At 51.5% G+C, this 24831-nt stretch overlaps 1 protein-coding gene across 1 annotated transcript in view; it reads left to right on the plus strand.

The window, feature by feature from the left end:
* Esyt3 (extended synaptotagmin 3) overlaps positions 1–24831 on the plus strand; it is a 47923-nt gene that overhangs the window by 16909 nt on the left and 6183 nt on the right. Inside the window, exons 2-18 of the mRNA XM_075964893.1 lie at positions 2173–2214; positions 5248–5382; positions 7756–7832; positions 9435–9501; positions 10720–10809; positions 11629–11684; positions 13920–14040; positions 17377–17547; positions 18214–18296; positions 19747–19795; positions 20244–20333; positions 20645–20707; positions 20794–20856; positions 21266–21334; positions 21629–21715; positions 22390–22539; positions 23853–24346. Of these exons, the coding sequence (XP_075821008.1) occupies positions 2173–2214; positions 5248–5382; positions 7756–7832; positions 9435–9501; positions 10720–10809; positions 11629–11684; positions 13920–14040; positions 17377–17547; positions 18214–18296; positions 19747–19795; positions 20244–20333; positions 20645–20707; positions 20794–20856; positions 21266–21334; positions 21629–21715; positions 22390–22539; positions 23853–24346 (1907 nt within the window). The remainder of the gene's footprint in view (positions 1–2172; positions 2215–5247; positions 5383–7755; positions 7833–9434; positions 9502–10719; positions 10810–11628; positions 11685–13919; positions 14041–17376; positions 17548–18213; positions 18297–19746; positions 19796–20243; positions 20334–20644; positions 20708–20793; positions 20857–21265; positions 21335–21628; positions 21716–22389; positions 22540–23852; positions 24347–24831) is intronic.

Below are 24831 nucleotides of genomic sequence, written 5' to 3' on the forward strand. Positions count from 1 at the left end.
GATCTAAATCTGTAAGTCACAGATAAAAACTTAGGATAGTTTTGGGAGTTTGGCATGGGTAGAGATTTCTCCAGAAATAGGATAAAGCAGGTATGATGGGGAAATAGGTCAACTGGCTTTTCTACATCAGAGCTTGCTAGTGTCAGGCTTCTGTCTGTGCTCACTGGGCACAGAGTATTGGCTCCTGTGCACCAGCTCTCCAGGGTAATGACAGATGCTGAGATTAAGACTGAGGGGCGCCCCTGGGAGCATGCGCCACACTGGATGCCCTGGTGGTCTTGTTCTCTTAGACTGAATTGCTGTCCTGGGCAGGAGTTCAACTGTCTGTGGAGAGCCTCTTGGTGAAGAGCCTCAGAGGCAGGTTTGGTGAACCAAGAGAGACCATGGCGACTTCAGAAACATGGGCCTGATCCCTGTGTCGCTCCCATCCTTTCAGGGCGGGTGTGGGTTACCTTGACACAAGCGTGGGCTGTCCATTGATAACTCACAGCCCTGACTGTGCTCTGGAATCACCTCGGGAGCTTGTTAAAAATAAGTCAAAGCGCCCCACCCCAGCACACTCTGATTCAGGAGGTGCCAGGCTTAGGAACTGACATCTGACCGGCTCCCATGGGTGGCCAGTGTTGGACCTGCCGAACTGGATCGGCCTCCAGGGTCCAGAGGCAGAACAGCTCAGCTGCCAAGGATGGAGACCCACCTGGGCTGGAATGTGGCAGGCTCCACACCCAGAGTGTGCCGGAGCAGGAAGTACGGTAGCTTGGGATGGCGAGGGAATGTTCCAGCAGAGAGGCAGTGCCAGTGAGGTACTGACTGAGGCTTACCTTCCTCCTGTCTTAGTCCTGCCCCTGTGCCCAGGTGGTCTGTTCTCTACCATCTCCTTTATCAGCCTGAGCCTTGGGGGCAAGAAGCTGACCTTCATGCCTGCGTGCGTTTATTCAGTGTTCTTTCGTGTCATTTCATTATAGGTGTTTACTAGGACATTCCTGTGCCAGGGCCAGGCTGCAGTAGGGAGCCATACATTTCCAGCTGGTTAGGGAGAAAGGAGAGACCAACGGGCTGTCATAAAGTGTATGGAGTTCTACCATGGAGAACCATCAGACACCCAAGAGGGACATCTGTCCTCTACTTTGGAAACGTAGAATTGACAGGAGCAGTGGAAGAGACCAGGGATGGGTGCGGGGGACTGTGTGACATGCCGGGAACCTGCAGGGACCTTGGTGGGAAGGTGAGGGGTTGGACTAAGAGGTCCAGGGGAGATCATGAGGGTGGAGGAAAGTCACGTGGAGGTTAGCCTGCAACCTGGGACCCACTAGCTCCCCTGGCCCCTTTGACTCACCAGGAGCAAGAAGAATGGCTGGGACTTATGGGAATTTAAGTCGCTTTGTAACAAGGCCTGAGGGTTCTCTTTGCTAGAGAGAGGGAGGCTTGGGTGGGACTCCTGAGAGGAAGGAAAGGGGAGAGGGCAGGTGCTTCTGCACAGCCACTCCCCCACTGGCCATTGAAGATGCCACTCTGTTAGCTGGGCAGTGGTGGCACACGCCTTTAATCCCAGCACTTGGGAGGCAGAGGCAGGTGGATCTTTGTGAGTTCGAGGCTAGCCTGGTCTACAAGAGCTAGTTCTAGGACAGGCTCCAAAAGCTACAGAGAAACCCTGTCTTGAAAAACCAAAAGAAAAAGAAAATGGCACCCTGTTAAAGATGGCTTTCACTGAGTGGTGACATTTTCTGATAAAATTCTGAATTTCTCTTTGCTTAGCTGAGTTTTACCCTTGCTGGGTTTTGTTGTTGTTGTTTTAACATATAGTGCATCACTTGCGTCCTTAAAATGAATAAATGAAATTTTTAAGGTGCAAGCTTGCTTGTTAACGCAGGGGATCTGGGGATGTCCAGTACATGCAAAGGTGCAGCCTCCAGGCTCTTCCCTCCACAGCTCAACACAGCTGCACTAGTGGCCGAGGGAAGAGAGCAACTGTGGGCGGTTTTCCTCGGGCCACCACAGGTCTAGAAGGCACTAGGCAGGGCCCAGTGTGCCGTGGATGCTGAGGGCACCCTTGCGGCCTACACAGAGGACTCACTGAGCCACTATTTCGGGCAGCAGGACCAGGCTTGCCAAGCCTCTTGCTGGGGGCATGTGACGCAGGCCTAAATTCCCTTTGGGGTTTCTCTTTTCTAGATACACTTCCCAGATGTGGAGCGCGTGGAGTGGGCCAATAAGGTAAGGCCATTGGTGGGCAGGAAGGGCGGGGTTCACTGCAGGCCTGGCGTCCTCACATGCAGCCCTTTGCGACTCAACATCGAGTACCTGAGCAACCTGAGGGGAGTGCTGTGCAAACCCAAGCCTCAGATTGTACTTGCCTTGCTAGGGACCAGAGAGCCCCTCCACTGCCAAGCTTCCATTGGTTCCTCCATTGATTCATTCACAGAGACATTTTCTTCTCTTAAAGGTTTTTTTCCTTTAAATAATTTTTAAATTAATATCTGGACTGAGGAGAAAAGTTTGTTGTTTTTGAAAGAACAGAGAAAATTTATAGAGGAAAGAACAACCCTAATCTTCCTTCTCTCAAGATGATTGTATAAGGAAAGGAAGATACCAATTAGACACAGCATCCGGGCTCCATGCAGTTCCCAGCCCAGCTACAAAACCACTGCTGTATAACCTTGGGCAATTTGCCCAGCATCTCTGAGCCAGTCTTCTTATCTGTAAAATGGGAGTGATTATGACTTCTGTCCAAGCCCACGGGTTCACTGATATCTCTGTCGTGACTGGTGGAAGGCCATCTAAGGGAACATTCCCCTGGTGCCGGCTAGCTGCTCCATGTCCTGTCTGTCCATCTGAATCAGGAACCCTGACTCTTTAGATGGTCCCCACCCCCCAGCCTGATCTGTGAGGGGTCCCCTGCAGCCCGCACCTCTAGGCTCCTGCCTCTCCTACTTAACCCTGGAAGGAAATTTGATCACTAAGGTCAGGGGTTAGCACTCATGACCGCTGTTAATCTAAGGCTGATATTTTCACATTCCTGGACATGTCATTGCCAAGCATATCAAAAACTGCCCCAGCCTCCAGGTGGAATATGGAGGAAATAGCTCACTACTTTAGGAATGACCAGGGTTCTGGGATAAAGAGCTGGGTATCAGGTCTTGGGGACACACTCTGCAGAGCCCTTCCTGTCTGTGCCAGCCAGGCCCTGATCATTGTCGAGCTTGAATCTTGACTAAAGGCTACGTGACTTTGGAGGCAGCTGTTAGGATGGAGTGCCATGTGACTGTGGAGGCAGCCACTGGGATGGAGTGCCATGTGGCCATGGAGGCAGCTGTTAGGATGGAGTGCCATGTGACTGTGGAGGCAGCCACTGGGATGGAGTGCCATGTGGCCATGGAGGCAGCTGTTAGGATGGAGTGCCACGTGGCCATGGAGGCAGCTGTTAGGATGGAGTGCCATGTGGCCATGGAGGCAGCTGTTAGGATGGAGTATCACACGTGGCCTTGGAGGCAGCTGTTAGGATGGAGTATCACACGTGGCCTTGGAGGCAGCTGTTAGGATGGAGTATCACACGTGGCCTTGGAGGCAGCTGTTAGGATGGAGTATCACACGTGGCCTTGGAGGCAGCTGTTAGGATGGAGTATCACACGTGGCCTTGGAGGCAGCTGTTAGGATGGAGTATCACACGTGGCCATGGAGGCAGTTGTTAGGATGGAGTGTCACGTGGCCATGGAGGCAGTTGTTAGGATGGAGTGTCACGTGGCCATGGAGGCAGTCCTTAGGATGGAGTGTCACACATGACCATGGCTGCAGCCATTAGGATGGAGTGCCACGTGGCCATGGAGGCAGTCGTTAGGATGGAGTATCACGTGGCCATGGAAGCAGCCATTAGGATGGAGTGTCATGTGGCCATGGAGGCAGTCGTTAGGATGGAGTGTCACATGGCCATGGAGGCAGTCGTTAGGATGGAGTGTCACTCATGACCGTGGCTGCAGCCATTAGGATGAGGATGGAGGCAGCCGTGGAGGTGAACTGCACGTGAGGGTAATGCCACGAGCTCTGGAGAACACCAGAAGATGGTGTAGAAGAGGTCTCCAAGACAGTGGGAGGATGACCCCTGGGTCCCATATAGCTTCAGGCTCTACCATGATTATGGGGAGGACTGGAGTGGGGGGGGCACCTTTATACTGAAGCCCGAAGCCCCCACTACTGCTGTCACTTGCCCCTGCCACCCAACATCTTCATTTCACGTGGTTACAATAGAAAGTGGCCATTACTGGTAAAAAAAACTGAAACAGTCTTTAGGTCAGCTAAAAACATGGTGCCTTGCCAGTGAGATAGTTTGTCTGTCCCCATGACGTACATGGTCGGGGAGAACAGACTTCTCCATTGTCCTCTGACCGCCACACGAGTGCTATAGTGCAAGCATGTGTGTGTGTGTGTGCACACAAACATCACACACAATGTAAACAGGAAAAGTATTGTACCAATATCATTTTGGCAAATTTTGATCATTGTGTAGTATGTCCACATGACATCATTTCTATCAACAATGAACCAAAAATACTCTAGTGGTCCCGTGGATTATGACTGGAGCTGAACATTTCCTGACGAGTGTCTCAGCCATGTCTGTCTACAAACACTGCCTACTGTGTGCCCTAGTTGCCTGCAGTACTCACCATAGTAACTTGCTGGGCAGGTTTGGAGCCTTGGAGCCATAGGCTGTACCAATCCACTGGGTGTGTGTAAGTACACTTGGTATTTGCACAAGGACTAGAGCATGGGGACATGAGGCCCTGGCATCAGGAGGAACTTAGTCCCAGTCGTGGCTTTCAGACCAGCCCTGGCCTAGGAATGGACCAAAGTCTGCCTTTTTTGGCTTGTAGAAATTATGCTCATAGGAAACAATTTATCCATCTCGTCTGTCATCATTTTTTTTTCTTAAACCAATAGCATCTGTTACTGTGTATAAGGTGTAATGCAGAGCGAGGATGTGTTTAGGGCAGATCTGATGGCTTTAAATTGCTGAATTAGACTGAAGTGTTCCTATACTATTCTCAAAATACAGCTAACCCTCTGCTGGCAGTGGGATCGGCTTCTGTCATCAGGTGTTTACAGAATGGGTTGATGGGCAGGTCGGGGGCTAGCGGGCAAGCCACATGACTGTGGACGCCACCCGTGGACCAGGCTGCAGAGGATCCAGGCTGCTGTGGACCTGCAGTCTGGGACACAGAGCTGACCTCCAAGGGCCCCCGTCCCAACTTGCAGATCATCACGCAGATCTGGCCCTACCTAAGCATGATCATGGAGAACAAGATCCGGGAGAAACTGGAGCCCAAGATCCGGGAGAAGAGCGTCCACCTCAGGACCTTCACCTTCACCAAGCTCTACTTTGGGCAGAAGGTTGGTGATGCATCAGTGAGGTCAGCCTGGACTTTCTGGGCAGTCTTTTCTTGTCCTCTCTTCCTGGTCCCCCCACCCAGGACAGTACTTGGTTATGAGGATGCCACTGGGCCTCAGAGAGCCATAGCCCCTGCCTGTGTTTCCCAGCTCTTCAGCCCTAGGGCATAGCTCTCGCCTCCTGTCCTCCTACCCAACTTTCCGGGCTCCAAGGAAACCACGGTCAGAGAGCAGAAAGAAGCTGAAGGAAATAGTTCCCCTTTTCTTCTAGAAACTTCAGAAGCATGCACAGAGGGAGCCAGCTAGCTAGAAAGACGAACAAGTGGTACCTGCTAACTCCGAGGGTCAGCTGTGAGCTCTGCCCCAAGGCAGTTCAGGGTATTAGGAGCTCACACGAGTTCTGTGGAGACCACAGACATCCTGAAAGAAGTGATGTCTGAGTTGCCTTTGGAGAATTCAGCAGGCAGAGCAAGGGAACTTCACACTGCTGAGTTTAGAGCAGAGCCTGCACCACCAGGCCACTCCTTGAGCACTGAACCCGAGGAGGCTGACCAGATGGTTCTAGCCCTGCAGGTGACTGGCCTCACTCCTCCTTCTGCCCTTTCGAGGCCTTCTGTCCTTGCCCATCTCCTCTCTGTTCCTCGTCCTCCGGTTTTCCCTCCTTTCACTGACTGACTGAGGGGTTCTCCCAGGACCTTCCCAGGCCCAGGCATGCCCCTGTGCATACCCCTGCGCGTACCCCTGCGCATGCCCCTGTGCATACCCCTGCGCGTACCCCTGCGCATACCCCTGCGCATGCCCCTGTGCATTTGTCCCGCCCTCTTCTTTCACATACACCACTGTCTTTAGCATTCTCTGTGCTGCGGTAAGCTCGAGCCAGTGGCCTGCCCTCTCTAAGCTCCAGTTTCCTAGCACATGAAAGGACAGGACCAGTTTCTAAGGGCTTCTCTGAGGCATGAACACCAGGCCAGGCCTCAGGTGGCCTCTGCAGCTGGGTGAACCATGTCCCAAATGTGGAAGCCATGTTCTGGTCTAGTGCCCTTGTCCAACTGTGAACCTGAACCAGCACTATCCTGCCTGGCCTGTAGTGGGCACCCTAATACCTGTCCCTGAAGGTGAGGTATTGGGGGTAACTGAACATTCAGAGGTTCCAGGCAATCCTCTACTCCCGGCAGGCCCCGAGAAATGGTGACTGAACACAGTACCCCTCCCCCAGACCACACTTCTAATGAGCCGGGGCAGAGCCAGACTGCGTGTGCCCTTGGCAGCTTTTACAAAGTTGTCTAACACATGGAAGGACTTGGGTTCAATTCCAGGTACCACAAGAAGTCTAAAATACAAAACAAACAATTAAATATGAGAAAACAAATCAGAGGTGTAAAAAAACCACCATTGTGTTTTTAATGAACCCCACACTCTGAGAATCTATTCAAAGGTTTAGATTTTACGTTATGTGTATGTCTGAGTGACTTGATGTGCACCACACATGTGCCCAAGGCCTCCTGGGGAACAAGGAGCAGCAGACCCCTGAAACTGGAGTGGCAGGTGGTTGTGAGCCACTGTGTAGGTTCTGGGAACCAAACCCTGGTCTTCTGCAAGAGCAGCGAGTGCTCTGAGCCGTAGAGCCGTCTCTCCAGCCCCAATAATACATTTTCAAATGCTACTTTCTGTGGGGTGAGCAGAAATTTAATGGAATCCTTTCTCCTTGTGGAACTGGTCGAATCATTTCCAATCACTTACTATGAAAAAAATCTTAAACATATAAGATGTTTAGTGAATTATTCAGTGAACGTCTCAGGTCTGTTCTCTAAACTGTGCAGATGCTAATATCTTGCTGTGCTTGGTTTATTATATATCCCTGCCCCTGCCTATATAGTCATCTTTCTCTAAAATGCGCTCCAAACAACAGCAGACGTTCATGAACTTTTTACCTCAGCATTTGGCATGCATATTACTAACTCAGGTGCAAATGAAATTTAGTTTTTACTCCTGATTAGTCTTAACCAGAGTACCTGAGGGCGTAGTAAGCATAGAGGGATGAAAACAGAAGGAATTGGATCCCTGAGCCAGTGACCTTGCCTTCACCCTACCCATGTGGGGCCAGCTCCTTCCCATCTGCCACACTCCTGTTAAACTCTCTTTAGGAGACCTTGCTACTCACCCCCCAACCCTCCCCACCGGCTGGAGCAGAGTGGCTGTTCTTTATTTGACTTCCCCCTTTCCACTGTCTCGGGGCTAGGCTGTGGGCGTATGAGGCCAAGCTAGGTCCCCATTTCCCTGTCTTCTCCAGGCTAAGGCCTCCTGGAGTCGATCCTGTTAAATAGCTGTGACAGGAAGGGGACGTAAGGGGACCCATAGCCCTGTCATCTTTTTCAGTGCCCCAAGGTGAACGGTGTTAAGGCACACACTGACAAATGTAACCGGAGGAAAGTGACCCTGGACCTGCAGCTCTGGTGAGTCCTGGTGTCTCGGGGACAGGCAGGGTAACTCTAGACAGCAGCTTGAAGATAGGGTGGCTTTGTGTGTACGCTGGTTTGGGGCGTGAAAGCCTTCCTAGGACCACAGCACCTCTGGACTGAGACCCAGGTCTTTTTAAAAGGCGGGGTACAGAAAAGTGGATGGGGGATGACTGGTCCCGAATAGCCAGCCCTGGCTCACTTCTCAGCCTGAGCCTGGCATCTTGCACCCCCAGCAGCTCTGCAGGACTTTCTTTTTCTCAAGTTTTTTTTTTTGTTTTTTTTTGTTTTTTTTTTTTTGTTTTTCGAGACAGGGTTTCTCTGTGGTTTTGGAGCCTGTCCTGGAACTAGCTCTTGAAGACCAGGCTGGTCTCGAACTCACAGAGATCTGCCTGCCTCTGCCTCCCGAGTGCTGGGATTAAAGGCGTGCGCCACCACCGCCCGGCTCTGCAGGACTTTCTTGCAAGCCACAGCTAGGCCACTTGGAGGGTCAGAGCAGCCTCTGCTAGGTAGGTAGAGGAGGCAGGTGTAACGAGAGGAGGCAGGTGCTTGTGCTGAGACCAGGGAGCTTTGAGCAGAGATGAGAGGCTGTGTGGAGAGCTGGCCTCTGACACGCCAGGAAAACTAGAGTCAGCTTTGAGAGGCTGTTGAGTGGGCTGCACGCTGCACTGGGCTGCACACTGCACTGGGCGTGGGCATGTCTTTCCAGTGATGCTCATGATGGGCTTGAGCCAGGAAGGGAGATTCAAGCAATACATCTTTCCAGAGGTGCTGAGGCATTGACAGTGTGTTTGGGGACAGGACGAGAGTGGTTGTCATTCCCTCCCAGAGTCTCACATTTCTTGTCATTGGCAGAAACAGAAGATGGCTCTGAGGCCACCCTCTTAGGAGCTGGTCTCCATTGTGTGTGTTAGAAGGGTAGCAGACCACAAAATGCCCAGACATTCTGTCACAAGACCCTCCTGTGAATAGTTCAGCTTCTCAGGTGGCACTTAGCACCCCTGCCACCCTGTTCTGCCTGTCCCTGCTGACCAAGCATTTCTGTGGTCTAACAGAGGCTCATATGCTCATGTGTGCAGGGGTGTGATGGTCACCTCCTCTTAGCTTCCTCCAGACCTTTGACAGTCTCTTGACATTTACCCTCAAAGGCACCCACTCTGGGCTCCTCAGGGCACGTTACCTGGCAGGGGCCACCAGCTGGTCCTATCTCCAAGTTTCTATCACCCACCTCCAGCAACAACTAGAGATGATGGTGGGATGAACCAGGGGGTGTAGCACACATGTCCCCTTGATCAGGGATCCAGAAGTGGTAGAGGAACAGCATGTTTACTAGAAACATCCTTTTCATTCATGGGTGCCCTGGGGCTAGGTGTTACCACAAAGCTCTGCTTTCCTAGACAGAGGTGGGGATGTGCCGAAGACGCCAGGTGCAGGCGTCTGGGAGGGGAAGAAAGGCTGAGGCTATGGAAAAAGTGACGAGCTGATGTTAACTGAGACCTGATGGCCAGCAACAAGGGTTGAGGCTGTGTATCACTGGGCAAGTTGCCTGCCTGCTCTGAGCAGTAGCACCCCCCCCCCCCCCCCCCCCGCTCGTTTCAGCTACATCGGGGACTGTGAAATCAGCGTGGAGCTTCAGAAGATCCGAGCAGGTGTGAACGGCATCCAGGTGAGGGGGGATGCCGTGACTGCTGCCCCAGCCTGCTGCCCCAGCTCCTGCACTGGGCTCCAGGAAGTGGGATCAGCTCACACTGGAGTGTTGATGTTTGTTTTAGTACTCTTGACTCTTTGCTCTTTTGGGGGGCCCTTCACCCAGCTCCCAACTAAATCACACACGGAGCCTTATTCTTCATTATAATCACCCAACCTTCGTTTGGCTTGTTTCTAGCCAGCTTTTCTTATTTTAAATTATCCCGTCTACCTAAAAGGCCTCCAGCCCTTTTCCATTTCTTCTGTGTATCTTTCTTTCGCTCTTACTCCGTGGCTGGCTGGGTGGCTGGGCGTCTGGGTGGCTGGGTGACTGGGTGGCTGGGTGACTGGGTGGCTGGGTGACTGGGTGACTGGGTGACTGGGTGACTGGGTGACTGGGTGGCTGAGTGGCTGGGTGGCTGGCCCCTAGCATCCTCCTCTCCTTGCTCCTTGCCCTCTTCCAGATTTCTCCTTCTCTTATTCTTTCTGCCTGCCAGCCCCACCTATCCTTTCTCCTGCCTCGCTATTGGCCATTCAGCTCTTTATTAGACCATCAGTTTTAGACAGGAAAAGAATCACAGCTTCACAGAGTTAAACAAATACAACATAAACAAAATCAACACATCTTTATATCGTTAAACAAATGTTCCACAGCATAAAGGAAAGCAACACACCTTAGAATAATTTTCCACAACACGGGACCATGCTGTGAATGACACAATGGCACCAGACTTGGGCTGTTGACACGGGAGCAGCTGTGAGGTCACACAGTCCGTGGTGCTAGGCTTCACTAACCTGCTGGGCCTTGGGCTCTAGGGCCACCTGTGTGTCAAGTCTCCAGAGGTTTTGTCTGCCTAGGAAAGTGAGGGATAGCCGTAGCTGGGACCCAGGTGGACCTGGAGGTGGAAATACATCTCTCCAGAGGCCGTGTGCCAATCTGGAAGTCACTTTTGTGTCCCAGCCACCCCAGCTGCTCACACACCACAGTATAGTTAGTTCATGGCCTTTGGGGGGCAGCAGTGGGGTCATAGCTGTGTCCAGGTCCCCGAACATGAGCTGTGGTCCCTTCAGTGATAGCAGGTGACCTAGGCAGGAGTACCTGACAGAGGGAAGGTGGCGTGTGATAATGAAGCCACAGGGGACTGAGTGGCAGGTATGGGAACGGGTTTGGTCCCTCACAGCTCTCTGTGCCTACCAGTTGCAGGGCACCCTGCGTGTCATCCTGGAGCCCCTGCTAGAGGACAAGCCCTTTGTGGGAGCCGTGACCATATTCTTCCTTCAAAAGCCGGTGAGCTCAAAACCTAGGGATAGGCCTGATGCCTTCCGTGAGCAGACATTGAACCCTCCCGTGTTGGGATTTAGCCTGAGAACGGACATTGCTTCAACCCAGCACAGATGGACACCTATGGTCTGATCCTAATTGGTCCTTACGGCAACCTCAAGGAGTTACCGAACTGAAAGAGGGTCACAAGGTCTAGAAATTTCTCTGAGACAAACCTGGGCTCGTGAGAACAGACCAACCTGGCTGTGTGGCAAAGCCCCCTTCTGTGGCAGTCCTGGCCTGAAGCAGCAGGCCTGAAGCAGCCTAAGCTAAGGCCTGGAGCCTTGTTCTCGTTTCATTCTGTTGTTGTGTTCAAACACTGACCAGAAGCAGCATAGGAGAGGGCTTATTTTAGCATACAGGTAACAGTCCATCACTGAGGGAAGTTGAGGCAGGAATCCAAGCAGAGACCTCAAGCAGAAGCCATGGAGGAAAGCTGCTTGCTAGCTCAATCTCAGGCTTACTAGCTTTCTTATACAACCCAAGAGCACCTCCTGCCTGGGGGATATGTCACCCACAGTGGACTGGGTCCTCCTATATCAATTAACACCCAAGACACCCCCTACAGCCAGGACTGGGGGAATCCCTCAATTGAGGTCTCAGGTGGTTCTAAGCTGTGCCAGGTTAGAGCTAGCTAGGACATCCTCCCTACCTCATCTGGCTATAGGTCAATAGGTGCACCCCGGCAAATAGGGTTCTCCCTTTTGGGGGGATATGAGGAGTTTGGGAAAGGTATCAGCCTGGGTTGCCTGCTTCTTGAGCCTAGCAGCCTCCCTCTGCCCACAGCACCTGCAGATCAACTGGACAGGCTTGACCAACCTACTGGACATGCCGGGTATCAAGTAAGTGCCGGGGGTGGGGCTCCCTGGAGTCCTGACAGCTGTGAGCTGCACAGAGGCTGCATTCCCCCCCCCTGTATAAGGAGTGGGAAACGGGGGGGGGGCAAGTACCGGTGTGTGCATGTGTGTGTGCACGTGTGTGCTCACATGTGTGTGTGCTCGCATGTGTGTGTGCTCGCATGTGTGTGTGCGCGTGTGTGCACGTGTGTGCTCACATGTGTGTGCTCGCATGTGTGTGTGCTCGCATGTGTGTGTGCGCGTGTGTGTGTGCTCGCATGTGTGTGCTCGCATGTGTGTGTGCTCGCATGTGTGTGTGCTCGCGTGTGTGTGTGCTCGCGTGTGTGTGTGCTCGCGTGTGTGTGTGCTCGCGTGTGTGCACGCATGTGTGTGTGCGCGCGTGTGTGTGCGCTCGCGTGTGTGTGCGCGCGCGTGTGTGTGCGCGTGTGTGTGTGCTCACGTGTGTGTGCTCGCATGTGTGTGCGCGCGCATGTGTGTGCTCGCATGTGTGTGCGCGCGCATGTGTGTGTGTGCGCACGCACCCACAAAAAGCCAGCCCGTGGACAGGTGCACACCCTCCTGCTGACAGCTTTGCCCAGTGTAGACTGAGAGGCCAGGCTTCTTTGTCTTAAAGTTGCCCAAGCACATGCACACATGTGATAGAACCCTACTGTGTGTGGAACACAGGTGAGTGTCCTCACACTTCACCCTTCCCCACCCCCACTGTAGTGAGATGCCCAGTTGGCCCCTGTGACATGGTTGATGTGCACAGAGATGGGAAGGGACATTTTCCCAGCAGAGGCCAGCGAGAAAGGACAGGACCAGGGGAATCTCAGCTCCCCAGGTGAGGTGCAGGCAGCCTTCAGACACCAGGCGTTCCTCAAGGTGCCGAGGAGGATGCTAGTATCATTAGATCTCTCCGGGAGGCAGGGTCACCTGGATTGGTCTGGAAGGCTATTGAATGTCTCTGCGAGCCCAAGGACAGCCACCTATATGCTCACTGGGGATGTCCCCCTCTGATCTCATTGTTTCAAATGGAGAGAATTCGGTCTTGTACCTTTTCTCCTGTTCTTTGGAAATTCCAAAAGAGCACATAATGAAATCTCTCCACCGTCCACTTTCTCCTCTGACTCTCCCCGGGCTCCCAACACATCCTCCTCCCAACTTCACGTCCTCTTTTTATTTTTATTTTAAATAACCCATGAAGTCGAGTTAATGCTGACTATATGTGCATGACTGTGGGTCCATCTCCTGAAGCACGGGAAAATCTGCCAGTGGCCACACTCTCAAGAGTGGTTCTCCCTCTACCAGCAGCTGCCCATTGCCAATAGATTCCCAGTTATTGGTGAGGCCTGGAGAGTCTCTCCCCATTTAGGCCTAAATTTTGTGTCTGCTTTGATCTTGCGTATGTTCTGCGCAGGTAACCACAGCTGCTCCGAGTTCATGAGCCTGATAGTCATGGCATGTCCAGGAGCCGAGCCTGATAGTCATGGCATGTCCAGGAGCCGAGCCTGATAGTCATGGCATGTCCAGGAACCGGCATTTAACCTATTGGCTCCTAAATTCTTTCCACCACCTCCTCTGCAGTGGTCCCTGAACTTTGGCAAGGGGATTGATAACAATGTCCCATTTAAGCAGCCACACACTGTTACTCAAAGAAGACTTTTTGAATAGCTGTTGTGCGCTGGTCCTGCTGATACTGTCCGACTGTGGGGGCAGGTGAGCCAAGGAATAGAGAATGCCACCAGCATCAAGGAAGAGAAAGGCGTCAATGGCCAGCTGTTGTCCTGTGGCCTCAGCACTGTTCTCAGTGCTGTACCCACAACTCCCTTCACATCTGTTCCGGGTGCAGCTGTTAGCAGCCCTCTATCAGGACACTGAAGTCAAGGGACGGGGACAGCCATCTAAAGCAGGGCAGCTAGGGAATATGATGGGAATCTTGACCTAGGGTCTGTTCTTAAAGCACTCTGTGTTGCCTAGGAACAAGCAGGACCTTTTTTTTTTTTTAAATTGGGGGTGGAGAATGCAAGCAGGATGCTCCTCCTTGGGTCAATATGTCTAGGACACAGGATGTATATCTGTTTCGTGCCCAGCAGCTGGTCAGGAAGAGACCAGTGTTGCCTCTGGTGGAGCCTTCTGCCAAGCTAGTCTCTTAGTGCCAGCTCTGAGGATGAGTACAGGGGCAGGTGGCATGTGGAAGCAATGTCACCCCTCCATAGCTGGTCACGCCTGATGTTTCAGTGACGTATCAGACAGTCTGCTGGAAGACCTCATTGCTGCCCACCTGGTGCTTCCCAACCGTGTGACTGTACCCGTGAAGAAGGGGCTGGATATAACCAACCTGCGCTTCCCTCTGCCCAGCGTGAGTACCGGGAGCTGGCTCGAGTGTTGGGCCAATGAGGAGGGACGCAGGCCATGGCTGGGCTCTGAACAGTGGCCATCCTCATGGTAACCCATTTCACAGGGTGGCACAGAGGCTGGGAAAGGTGTGTGACCTGCCCAAAGTCACCATCTGGGAAGGGGTAGCACCCATGTGGTTTTACCATGTTCCTGTCCCCCCTGTAGTTGAAACTGTAGGTAGGCAGTCCATGACACCCGAGGTCCCCCTTCTTCCCTCAGGAAGGCTCCCTTGGTTCTGTGCAGTGGTGGACAGGACCTTGGGATCTACAGAAAAGGAAGGTTCTTGGTTGAACCAGGATGGGAATTCTTTGGCTCCTGAGCCCATTTTCTCCAACGTCTGGGATCCATTCATGAGACCCCCAGACATTGCCCTGTGGCTGCCCTACAAATAGTAGCACTGGCTAACTGCAGTTAGGGGCCCTGGAAGAAGAAAACGTCCATTTTACTGTCTGCCAGGTGAAAGGCCGCGGGCCTTCTGCTCATGCCCAGCCTGACATACACTGCATTACACACAAGAAGTTCAGGGATGTGAGCTGGCAGGGGGGAGCACGGATGTCCCCAGTCTTCCCATGATGGCTCACTGGCTTTCACCCACACTACATGCAGTCTCATAACAACGTAAACACCATCTCACCAATGTAAGAGTTCCTAAAAACATGTATATTCCCCTAGGAATGTCCTGACAGTTTGCAACATTAGAACTCTTTGGGAGACAGCTTCTATGTGTTTCTGGTAACTGGTCATGGATATTTACATTTATTTCATTCTGTTCTCTATCTCCAAGTTTTAGTTTTGAATTTTCTACAATTATGTAACACAGTTGTGTGTTTCTAAAGGCCAATACCAAAACTGCATCTTAGGGAGCCTTACTGCCTCTTGTTCCTATTCCCCAGTCCCTGCCCCCACCACTAAAGTAATGGTTTTTATCCCATTGTATTTGAGTGTTAGTTAATGCGGACACATACACAGTCATATCTGTACATCTTTGTTTATATTCATAGTCCCCGTTTCCTTTTATTTTTAGATTTTGATTAGTTCTCCGAGAATTTCATATAGTGTATTTTGGAGAGGGGAGACATCAAGGCCAAGGAGGTCCACTCCAGCTAGCCGGGGCGCTCCTGGCAATTGAGAGTTGCTAGGGGAAGAATTAACCTAGCAGGGCTATCACCTGCCTTCCTGTCTCCCTGGAATTTTGTCTGGTTCGAGCTTGCACAGGTCTTGGGCATGCGGTCACAATTCCCGTGAGTTCACATATGCAGCCCCCCTGCTACGTCTGGAAAACACTATTTCTTATAGTCATCCATGGCCTATTACAATCTTTCCACTTCCTCTTCTGCAATGATCCCTGAGCCAGGGTGTGATCTAGATGTCCCATTTAGGGCTGAGCATTCTAGTCTCTTATTTTCTGCACCTCGGTGAGTCGTGGGTCTCTGTGTTAATCACCATCCACTGCAAAAAGAAACTTCTCCAATGAGGGCTGGGAGGTGCTCTAATATATGGGTCAAACCATAACTCGTTGGGAGTTAGTTTAATACCACATTCATTTAGCAGAATAGTGGTAGAGTCTCCCCTGGAGCCATGGCCTATCTAACTGTAGATTCATAAAACCAGGTATGGATCTCATCTTGCGGAGTGGGCCTTAAGTTCAGTTGGGAAGTCCTGTTCACTCCCTTGACATCCGTTTCTCTATTGCCCCAGTGGCCTTGTATTGCCAGGCCAGTCATTGTAGCTTTCGGGGTTCACAGCCGGGGAAGATTGCTGCCTTTCTCCCCCAGTAGCATGTATAGCATTGTGGAAGTTAGCCGGTGGAAAAGGAAGTTTCCAGGTCAGTACCAGCCTGGGTTCTCCCTGTCCTATGACTCACGTACATGATATCTTCAGCAACAGGGCTGCCTTAGTTAGGGCTTTTATTGCTGTGGAGACACCATGACCATGGCAACTCTTATAAAGAAAACATTTAACTGGGGTGGCAGCTTACAGTTTCAGAGTTCAGTCCATTATCATCATGATGGGGAGCATGGCAGCATGCAGGCAGACATGGTTGGTGCTGGGTATGTCTTGATATGCAGCGTATAGGAAGCTGAAAGTCACACTGGGGAGTTTGAGCACAAGAAACCTCAAAGCCAGTTCCCATAGTGACACACTTCCTCTAAGGAATTCACACCTCCTAAAGGTGTCTCTCTGTTGGGGGGGGGGGCATTTTCGTTCAAATTACCACAAGGGTCTTTCAAATCCTGGAGGGTACAAGAGCATTGTCAGTAGCCTGTAATGTTTGGGAGTCTGTGAGGACAGTTCCAATAGAGGTGAATATATACATCTGTGAAGTATAGTAGAGACATTGCCACCCTCCTGTTATAGGGCAACTCCATTTAAGTGTGTGTGTGTGTGTGTGTGTATGTATGTGTATGTGTATGTATGTATGTGTATATGTATGTGTGTGTGTACATGTGCTAGGAAGCTTCTACAGTAGCATAGGCCTTAAGTGGTAGTTATCATGGTCCCCATTTTTTTGAAAGATGTTAAGTGTATTATTTTCCTTCTCTGCTTTTATTGCTAACTGTATCACAGAACCCCACTGCCACGGTACAGATAAAGTCTTCCACATCCATGCTGATGGCTGCATAGCCCTTCACTGTGGGAGGTACTGTCACTGCACCACCAGCCTCGCTGATGGACAGCCAGGCTGTGTCTGGCCTTCGCTGCTGCAGACGACAGTGCAATGAGCAGCCTGTGCACGGATCTTTGTGTTTTTGCCAGTGTGCCTAAGGGTAGATTTCTCAAGGTTGTTTTGGAGATCAAAAAAATGTATGTGTTAACTGATATATTGTGCCAGGAAAGTGGCATCCCCTAAGATTCAGGAACTGTGACTTGCCAATTTTTTTTGCTTTTCTTTTAAACAGTGGGAGTGTGGGGGAAGGGTCAGCCCTGTGGTGGATGATACTTGAGGCATTTATGCATACAGCGATCTACCACCAGTGCAGGCAGGCCCACAACATGCTGCCTGAAGTATCCCTAGCTTTCAGTTTACGTATGTACAGTTTTCCAGCAGTGCTGAAGGAGGAGGAAAACCCTGAACCAGCCGTTCATGTCGAGTCTAGAGAAGAGTATGGGAAGGCCAAAGCCTTGGGTAGAGCAGTAGACCCTGCCACCAGTTGCTGTGAGGCCTTGGCTCTGTCACTGTTATCTCTGGCTGCCGTCTCTGTCCAACAGTGACCTCTGGTGGCTTTGGTCCTGGGATCCTGGACTTGAGGCTGCACCCCAAGGAGGCAGTTTGACCTGGGGTTTGGGTGTTTCTCAGGGGGTGATCAGAGTCCATTTGCTGGAGGCCGAGAAGCTGGCCCAGAAGGACAACTTCCTAGGGCTTGGAGGCAAGTCAGACCCATACGCCAAGGTGAGCATTGGCCTGCAGCACTGCCGGAGCAGGACCGTCTACAAGAACCTGAACCCCACCTGGAATGAAGTGTTCGAGGTGAGGTTCTCTTCCATCTGTCTTGGAAGGCCTCGTGTCTCCAGGCTTCTCCCTGGGCTGTGATGAGCAAGTGGCTCTCATGGCCCAACAGGGAAACCATGGTTAGTGCGAGAGACTTGTTATGGGCAGATAGGTCTTTGTAATTCTTGCTTCCCTGTCCAGCAGGCTCAGAGGTAGGCTCTTCTCTCCCCATATTAAGCTCCCTTTCCCCATCAGAATTGGCTGTGGATGTTTGCAAATGGAAGGAAAAGAACAGTGCACAGACAGTTCTGCCCACAGCTCCCAGCCTTCCCTGCTGCTGGGTGGGTGCACGTTCCAGAGCCACCGCCCAGCTGCCCCTTTCCTTACAACGCTGCTGCATGCTCTGTCAGGTCTGGTCCCCGGCAGTGGAAGCAGGTCGACTAAGGGAAGCTTAGTTTCCTGCTGTCCCACAGCCCCGAGTGAGGAGACTATGACAGCGCAAAGGCAGAACAGATGGCAGCCAGCGTCCTCTGGGCACCGCGCTGTGGCATGGTTGTGCTGTACTGGTCCTCTCTGCTTGCCTAAAGAGGAGGGGCATTGCTTTCTTACAGGCAGGGCCCTAAGCTGGGCTTTGGCTGTCTGTGGGGTTTAGATCTGATTCAGCAGTCAAGACTTGCAGGGCAAGATGATTCTTTCTCCTTGCAGTTCATGGTGTACGAAGTGCCTGGGCAGGACCTGGAGGTGGACCTGTATGACGAGGATACTGACAGGGATGACTTCCTGGGCAGGTGAGGAGTGGGGATCTAGGCTTTGGAGCTTCTTTACTGCCTGGGGTACACGGCTGGACCTTGGGGCATTTAGTGGGCACAGACCTCAGTGTTTAGTGACCTGCGACTCTCTATGGCTACTGTGGCAACAGTGAGTGTGCCAGGCAATCGGCTCTAACATTGTACAGTGTGGTTACAAACCTCCCCAGGCGTCTCCAGCCCTGACCTAGGCCCTGGAGGAGAGTAGTGGTACAGAGAGGACCCCAGGGCTCATGTCCCCACTCAGAATCTACCCAGAATCCCAATTGGAACCGGGAGCAAGGTGGCATGACTAGGTGCTCAACTCTAAGGAGCCTTCATCACTCCCCACGTGATGACATCCAGATCTCAAGGCTATGGGAGGGCTCACGTGAGCCCTGTGGGATTGCTTGGCAGAATCTCACTTAGTCTAAAGAGGCCCCGCCTTGAGGAACCTGTATAGGTACCAGCCCTTAAAATGCTTACTGCCCAAGTCTTTGTGGCCACCCAATGCCCTCCTGTGGAAGACACTAGCTGAATGTTTGAATACATTGACCTAAGAATTCAGTGTGGGGCCATCGTGGTGTGCTAGCGAGTAGAGAAGGGCACAGCGCAGCTGGATCCCGCCTCCCACAAGAGGGCACAAGATGCCAGTGTCTGTGAGCAGAGGAGCGTGACCCGGTGGCGTGGCGGCAGGTGAAGAGACTCAGATTTTATGCCCCTGTGGTATGCAGCTTGTTTTCCTGAGTATGGAGTTGTAACAGGTTGAAATATGAACAAATAAATGGAAGGCGCAGCTCCCCGCCCGGTGCTGGTCATTTCTGGTGTCTTCATGGTGTAGTGTTGCGGGTGGGAAGTGGGGCTCACGGCACTTGCCTTCCAGGGCTGAGTTCAGGTCCGCGTTGAATGTGTGCACACTTCCGAGTCACACGGGAACTGCTTCTGCCCTCGGGCTGGCAGGACCCGTGGGATGGATTTGGGTCATGATAGGTTAGAGGAACACTGTGATACAGGACTTCCTGGCTTCCTCACACATAGATCATCAGTTAGTGCCACTTCCAGGGCACTGGTACCAGTTTTCAAGTCAGAGGGGCATCTGTTAAGGTACCACTGGCATTTGGATGGCACAGGAAGCCAAATTCCTGTGACTCATGGACAGGTTTGCACAATGAAGAATCACTGCACTCAGCATGCTAACAGCCGTATTAAAAAACCCAGAGGTGATGAATCCAGACCTCTGCTTGTCCCCTCTGGGCTGGGAGCCACTCCCTCCTCCCCACAGCCTAAGTGCGATGGAGCAGAAAGCTAGCTAGCCTTTCCCTCTCACTGTTTACCTGGAGGAATGAGGCCACTGTCCCAATGGCCACATCCAGCCATTTGAGAACAGAGTTCCCTGTGGGTCCCCAGGGCCTGCTCTGGCCACTGTTGAGCTCACCCTCTCCTTTCCTTCCAGCCTGCAGATCTGCCTTGGAGATGTCATGATGAACAGAGTGGTTGATGAGGTAGGGGTGGCTCACCCAGCACCCCTCCCCCGGGAACACCCCCTTTCAGTGCATGGCTCTAGCAGGTCACTTCGGCCATCTGGCCCTATGTGATGGGTCCCCTCTGTGCAGGGCTGTACCCATGCCCATTCTCAGGGACAAGAATTGGGTGAGGCCCAGATGGCTACAGGGCACCCCGTAGGGCTGGGGTTAGAAGTTTCTTTGGGAAATGTCCACAGACTAAGGAAACTCAGCAAAGGGAGTCACATTATAGAGGAAGGGAGGCTAGACGTGGGTTTCATTGTCCCCGACTGTAAGACTTCTACCCCGCATCTGCCAGTCCCACTGCATCTGCCGTGCCCTCTTCGGGTTGGTTAACCGTTTCCCCTAATCTCAAAACTATGCAGTCCCAGGTTGTCGGTAGCCCATCTCCATCCCTGAGCTCTCCTTTCCTTCCTCTGCCCCACAGTGGTTTGTTCTCAGTGACACAACCAGTGGGAGGCTGCACCTGCGGCTGGAGTGGCTCTCCCTGCTCACGGACCAGGAAGCGCTGTTGGAGGTGAGTGGGTGGCAGGGGGAGGCGAGAGGAGGGAGCCCCCATTTGTTGTCTCCTAGATGACGTCACTCATGTTCTCTCCACCAGGCAGTCAACAGCCTCTGAACCTCGTTTTCAGGGAAGATGGGGTCCTTAGAGCTGTGTCAGGGCTTGCCACCCAATTTCATAGGGACATCTTCCTCTGTGTCTGACGTGAACCTATCCTGCCGTAATGTGCTCTCAGCCACATAAGGCTAGGTTGTTAGCTGGAGGGCTGGCTGGCTTCCTTCTGCCGGATTCTGGGAATATTCAGTGAGGGCTGTGTCTGTTTGCAGGACCATGGTGACCACTCCTCCGCCATCCTCGTGGTCTACTTAGAAAATGCCTGCAACCTGCCGGTGAGTCACACGACCCAACTGCCCTATGCAGCTCACAGCCAGATGCCCATGTATTTATTGTTTTAACTCAAATTCTTGTGCTGCAGAGAAACCCTTTTGACTACCTGAATGGTGAATACCGAGCCAAAAAACTCTCCAGGTTTGCCAAAGTAAGTGAATATCACTGAGAACCTGACTCCTTTCCCCTGAAGTGACTGCAGCCAGGACTTGTCTGTCACATAGCATGGGCTCACTGGGTCTCCTGTGCAAGGCACTAGACTTGGCCTTGGAATCCCATAGTGATGTATTCCAGGTGTTCTTGTTTTGGGCAAGAGTGATTGCCATTTTATAAAAAGGACACAAAAGGTGGGGGGGCCTGGGCGTGTCTGTCCTACTTCTGGTCTGCACTCGGGGCTTCTCCCCAGAGGTAGTTCTGCACAGTGCTCATTCCACACTGTAGATTTTCCCCAACAGGACCCACTGGCATGCCTAGGGGAGGGGTGAGCATCGGGAAAGGTGAGATGTCTTGGGCCCTGCCCTGAAAACATCACTTTCAACACTGTGGGTTTCCCCTTACAGAATAAGGCCAGCAGAGACCCTTCTTCATATGTCAAGCTATCCGTAGGCAAGAAGACCTTTACAAGTAAGGTAAGACAGTTCATTTGTAGACTAAGATAAGGAAATGATGCTCCCGCCCCCTTTTAAGGAGAGGCGGAGTGAAGGAAACTCACACTGAATGCCTAGAAAGCCTTCGGAATCCCCTCCCTATGTGGCTTTAGCATTCACAATCTAAAAACTACCAAGCTAAGTGATGATGCCACCAAAAATGGGGCAGCAGGATTAGGGTTTACCCTGGGGCATGGTCTGAAGTCATGCCTTTTCTGCCACACTGAGCAGAGTATGTCCGACCTGGCCCTCAGATGATCTCGTTTCTGCCCGCAGACCTGTCCCCACAGCAAGGATCCTGTGTGGAGCCAAGTGTTCTCCTTCTTCGTGCACAGCGTGGCAGCCGAGCAGCTCTGCCTGGAGGTTTGCCTGAAGCTGGGCTCTGGGGACAGCTGAGAACGTTTTAGGCCACGGGCAGGCGAGGGTTTTCTGTGTCCCTTGGGCAGTTCTACCAGTAGTCAGGCCCCCAGTGTGTTGGGAGGGTATGAGGCCCCACACACCCTCAGCCCCTTGAGGTCGGTGCCCAAGGTCACCATGGAGGAGACTGTGGGAAGGCAATCGGTTAATTTCTTTAGTTCTCCTTGCGATGATCATTACAGTTAAGCTGTCTGAGGGTCCCGGGCTAGAGTCTAGACTTTACAAAAGATCTGCAGAAGAGTGACCTCCTTTCACAGGAGCAAATAGAGGCTAAAGCAACCATCTGCTCAAGAGCACATGGCCTGTAAGTGCTGGAGCTGGGTGGGATCTTTTTGGAGCCCTGAACTGAGCCTAAGTGCCCTACCATACTGCCATACAAAAAGCCCTGCTGGCTCTGGGTACATGCCAGACTGGCCTCATGCAGACTATAATCACCTCTGCTCTAGTCACTCCCTTCCCTAGGCAGGTACAAGGTCTGGCCTGTTACCAATCCGCCTGCTGAAGAGCACCAGATGTTAACTGCTCCATATTTCCTGAAGCACAGACTCCCCAGGACCAGATGCAATGGTAGCATAGTGGGCTTAGCTCTCCCCTGGTTTTGTGACTGGTCCACTGTCCAGGTGCTGGATGATGACCTGGAGTGTGCCCTGGGAGTATTGGAGTTTCCGCTGTGCCAGATCCTCCCCTGTGCCAACCTCACCCTTGAGCAGCGCTTCCAGCTGGATCACTCGGGCCTGGACAGCCTCATCTCCATGAGGCTGGTGCTTCGGGTAAATACCTCCTTTCTCAGTGGGTGTGGCCGAGCTGGAACAGGTCTCAGCACTGAGTGAGTTATCTGGTGAATGCAGAAGTCAGGAGAGATGTTTGTGTCTTTATCTACTCATTGGGTTAACGCGTTAGAGATAACCTCAGAGTTCCTTCCTCGCTGTTGCATTATGGGATGAAAACTTAACAGGCTGAGCACGCAGTAGGGTAGCGGTTTAAATACAGTCTGAAATGCTCTTAAGGGTATTATTAACTTTGCTGTGAGATCTGCCAAAGTTCAGTCTCTTTGGGACCGAGAGATATTTTCATAATACCATCTCTTTGTTGCTTCAAACACTACCTCCTCCATTCATTTAACCCTCCCTTCTAGAACTTCCATGCCAGATTTTTCTTCTATCCTTGATCCGTGCCTCAACCTTATCTTCTAGTCTCAGCTAATTTCCTCAGAACCATCCTCCTTACCACTACATTTTCTATGTCTGGCTTACTACTTTTTCAGTATAGTTTGTATTTCAATAGTAATTTTTTTCATCTTTAATTTCATCTCTTCCAAATCACATGGTCTTTTTTATCGTCTACATTCCCAATCCATCCTTAGTCATTGAAAATGTTTAGAGTGTAATCTGTTAATTCTGTCGTCTGAAGATTTTGGGAGTTTGGGAGTAAAATTTTTTTCCATGTTAGATGGGAAACCTGGCATCATAAAAAGGTTTGAGGGAGACACACTGTCTGCAAGCACAATACCCAGTCTTAATAGTCCGATCCACGAGAGGATCTTGGCAATGAATTTTGTTGTTTATCTCATCTGTTTTCAGTGTGACTGTTCTGTGGCTGTCATAAGTGTGGTCAGTGCTCCTTGATGGCCTGGATTAAAGGATCAAAGGCTGCTCTTTGCCAGGGAGGGTTAGCTTTGTATCTGGCAGAATACCACAGGGCATTACAAACCTAGATCCATTGTTATGTTAACTTAATGGGTTTAAAAACCCATAGGAAATCTGAATATGAACTAGAAACTCTTGATAGTTCTATAAAATGGTATGCTTGGGGAAGACTTTCCCTTAACTAGAATACAAGCTGGTATGCTTGGGGAAGACTTTCCCCCTAACAAGCTGAGACAGATACCTCTTGTTAATCAATCTTTGCTGCTTGGTAGAATTTTTATTCTAGACTACTTTTTTTAATGAATATATTTCAGTCCCACATTTATTTCTGGAAACAGAATTCCCTAGGAAAGGGCTTGTTGATTGACATCTGAGGAGAAAGGGAAAGGGGGAAAGTGGAAGCCCCGCCTACAAACAACCCTGTCATCTGCTTCTAGTTCTTACGTGTGGAGGAACGAGAACTGGGAAGCCCATATACTGGGCCCGATGCTGTAAAGAAAGGCCCTCTGTTCATCAAGAAGGTGGCCACCGACAAGGCTCACAAAGCCCCATCCCAGGGAGAGGGCCCTGCAGATGTGACACGTGCCTCGGACCTTGCCTCTGACATCAAGGGAGCATCCAAGAGCACTGAAACCACCACAGCTGTCACCAAGGCCACAGAGCCTGAGCCCCCAGAGACAGGCCTGGAGTCGAAAGGCAAGGACAGTGCCAAAGGGCTCTGTGAGTCCATGGGGAAGAAGAGGAACCCAGCTACCATCTTCCTGACTGTCCCAGGCCCCCACTCTCCAGGGCCCATCAAGTCACCCAGACCCATGAGCCGCCCTGCCTTCCCATTCGCATGGCCACCCACAAGGCTGGCTCCCAGCATGTCCTCACTCAACTCCCTGGCCTCTTCCTGCTTTGACATGACAGATGTCAGCCTCAACATTGAGTATGCATCTCTCTGCTTGATCTTTTCTAATATAACTTGAGTGAAAAGTAGGTCCTTAGATGGAAGAGTAAATAGGAAATTACAGGCCGGCCCAAGTCCAGGTTTCTCACAACATGTCTTGAACCCTGTTGTTGGTGTACAACTCTGGCTGCATGATGACTTCAGGTCCCTTCCATAGAAACATTTTCTGAATTCTGAGTATCGTGGGAATACATGGAAAGTTTAGAATGTGGACTTACGTAAGTGACTCCATGTATTAGGTGCTTCCTGTGGGTTTAGCGCATTATCTGATTTCATTCATTCATTATAACTCTATAAGACAGAAGAGACCATTATAAAATCCCAATTCCCTCAAGCCCCACAAGCAATCAGGATATAAGGGCCAATCCATCCCAGGGCTTATTTATGCTTTCTGCTAAGAAGTAGGATAATTACACTGAATGCTGGATGGAACCTGGAAGAGAATTATTGACCAGATGAGTCTG

The sequence above is a fragment of the Microtus pennsylvanicus genome, chromosome 3 (genome assembly GCF_037038515.1).
Source record: "Microtus pennsylvanicus isolate mMicPen1 chromosome 3, mMicPen1.hap1, whole genome shotgun sequence".
Lineage (NCBI taxonomy): Eukaryota > Metazoa > Chordata > Mammalia > Rodentia > Cricetidae > Microtus > Microtus pennsylvanicus.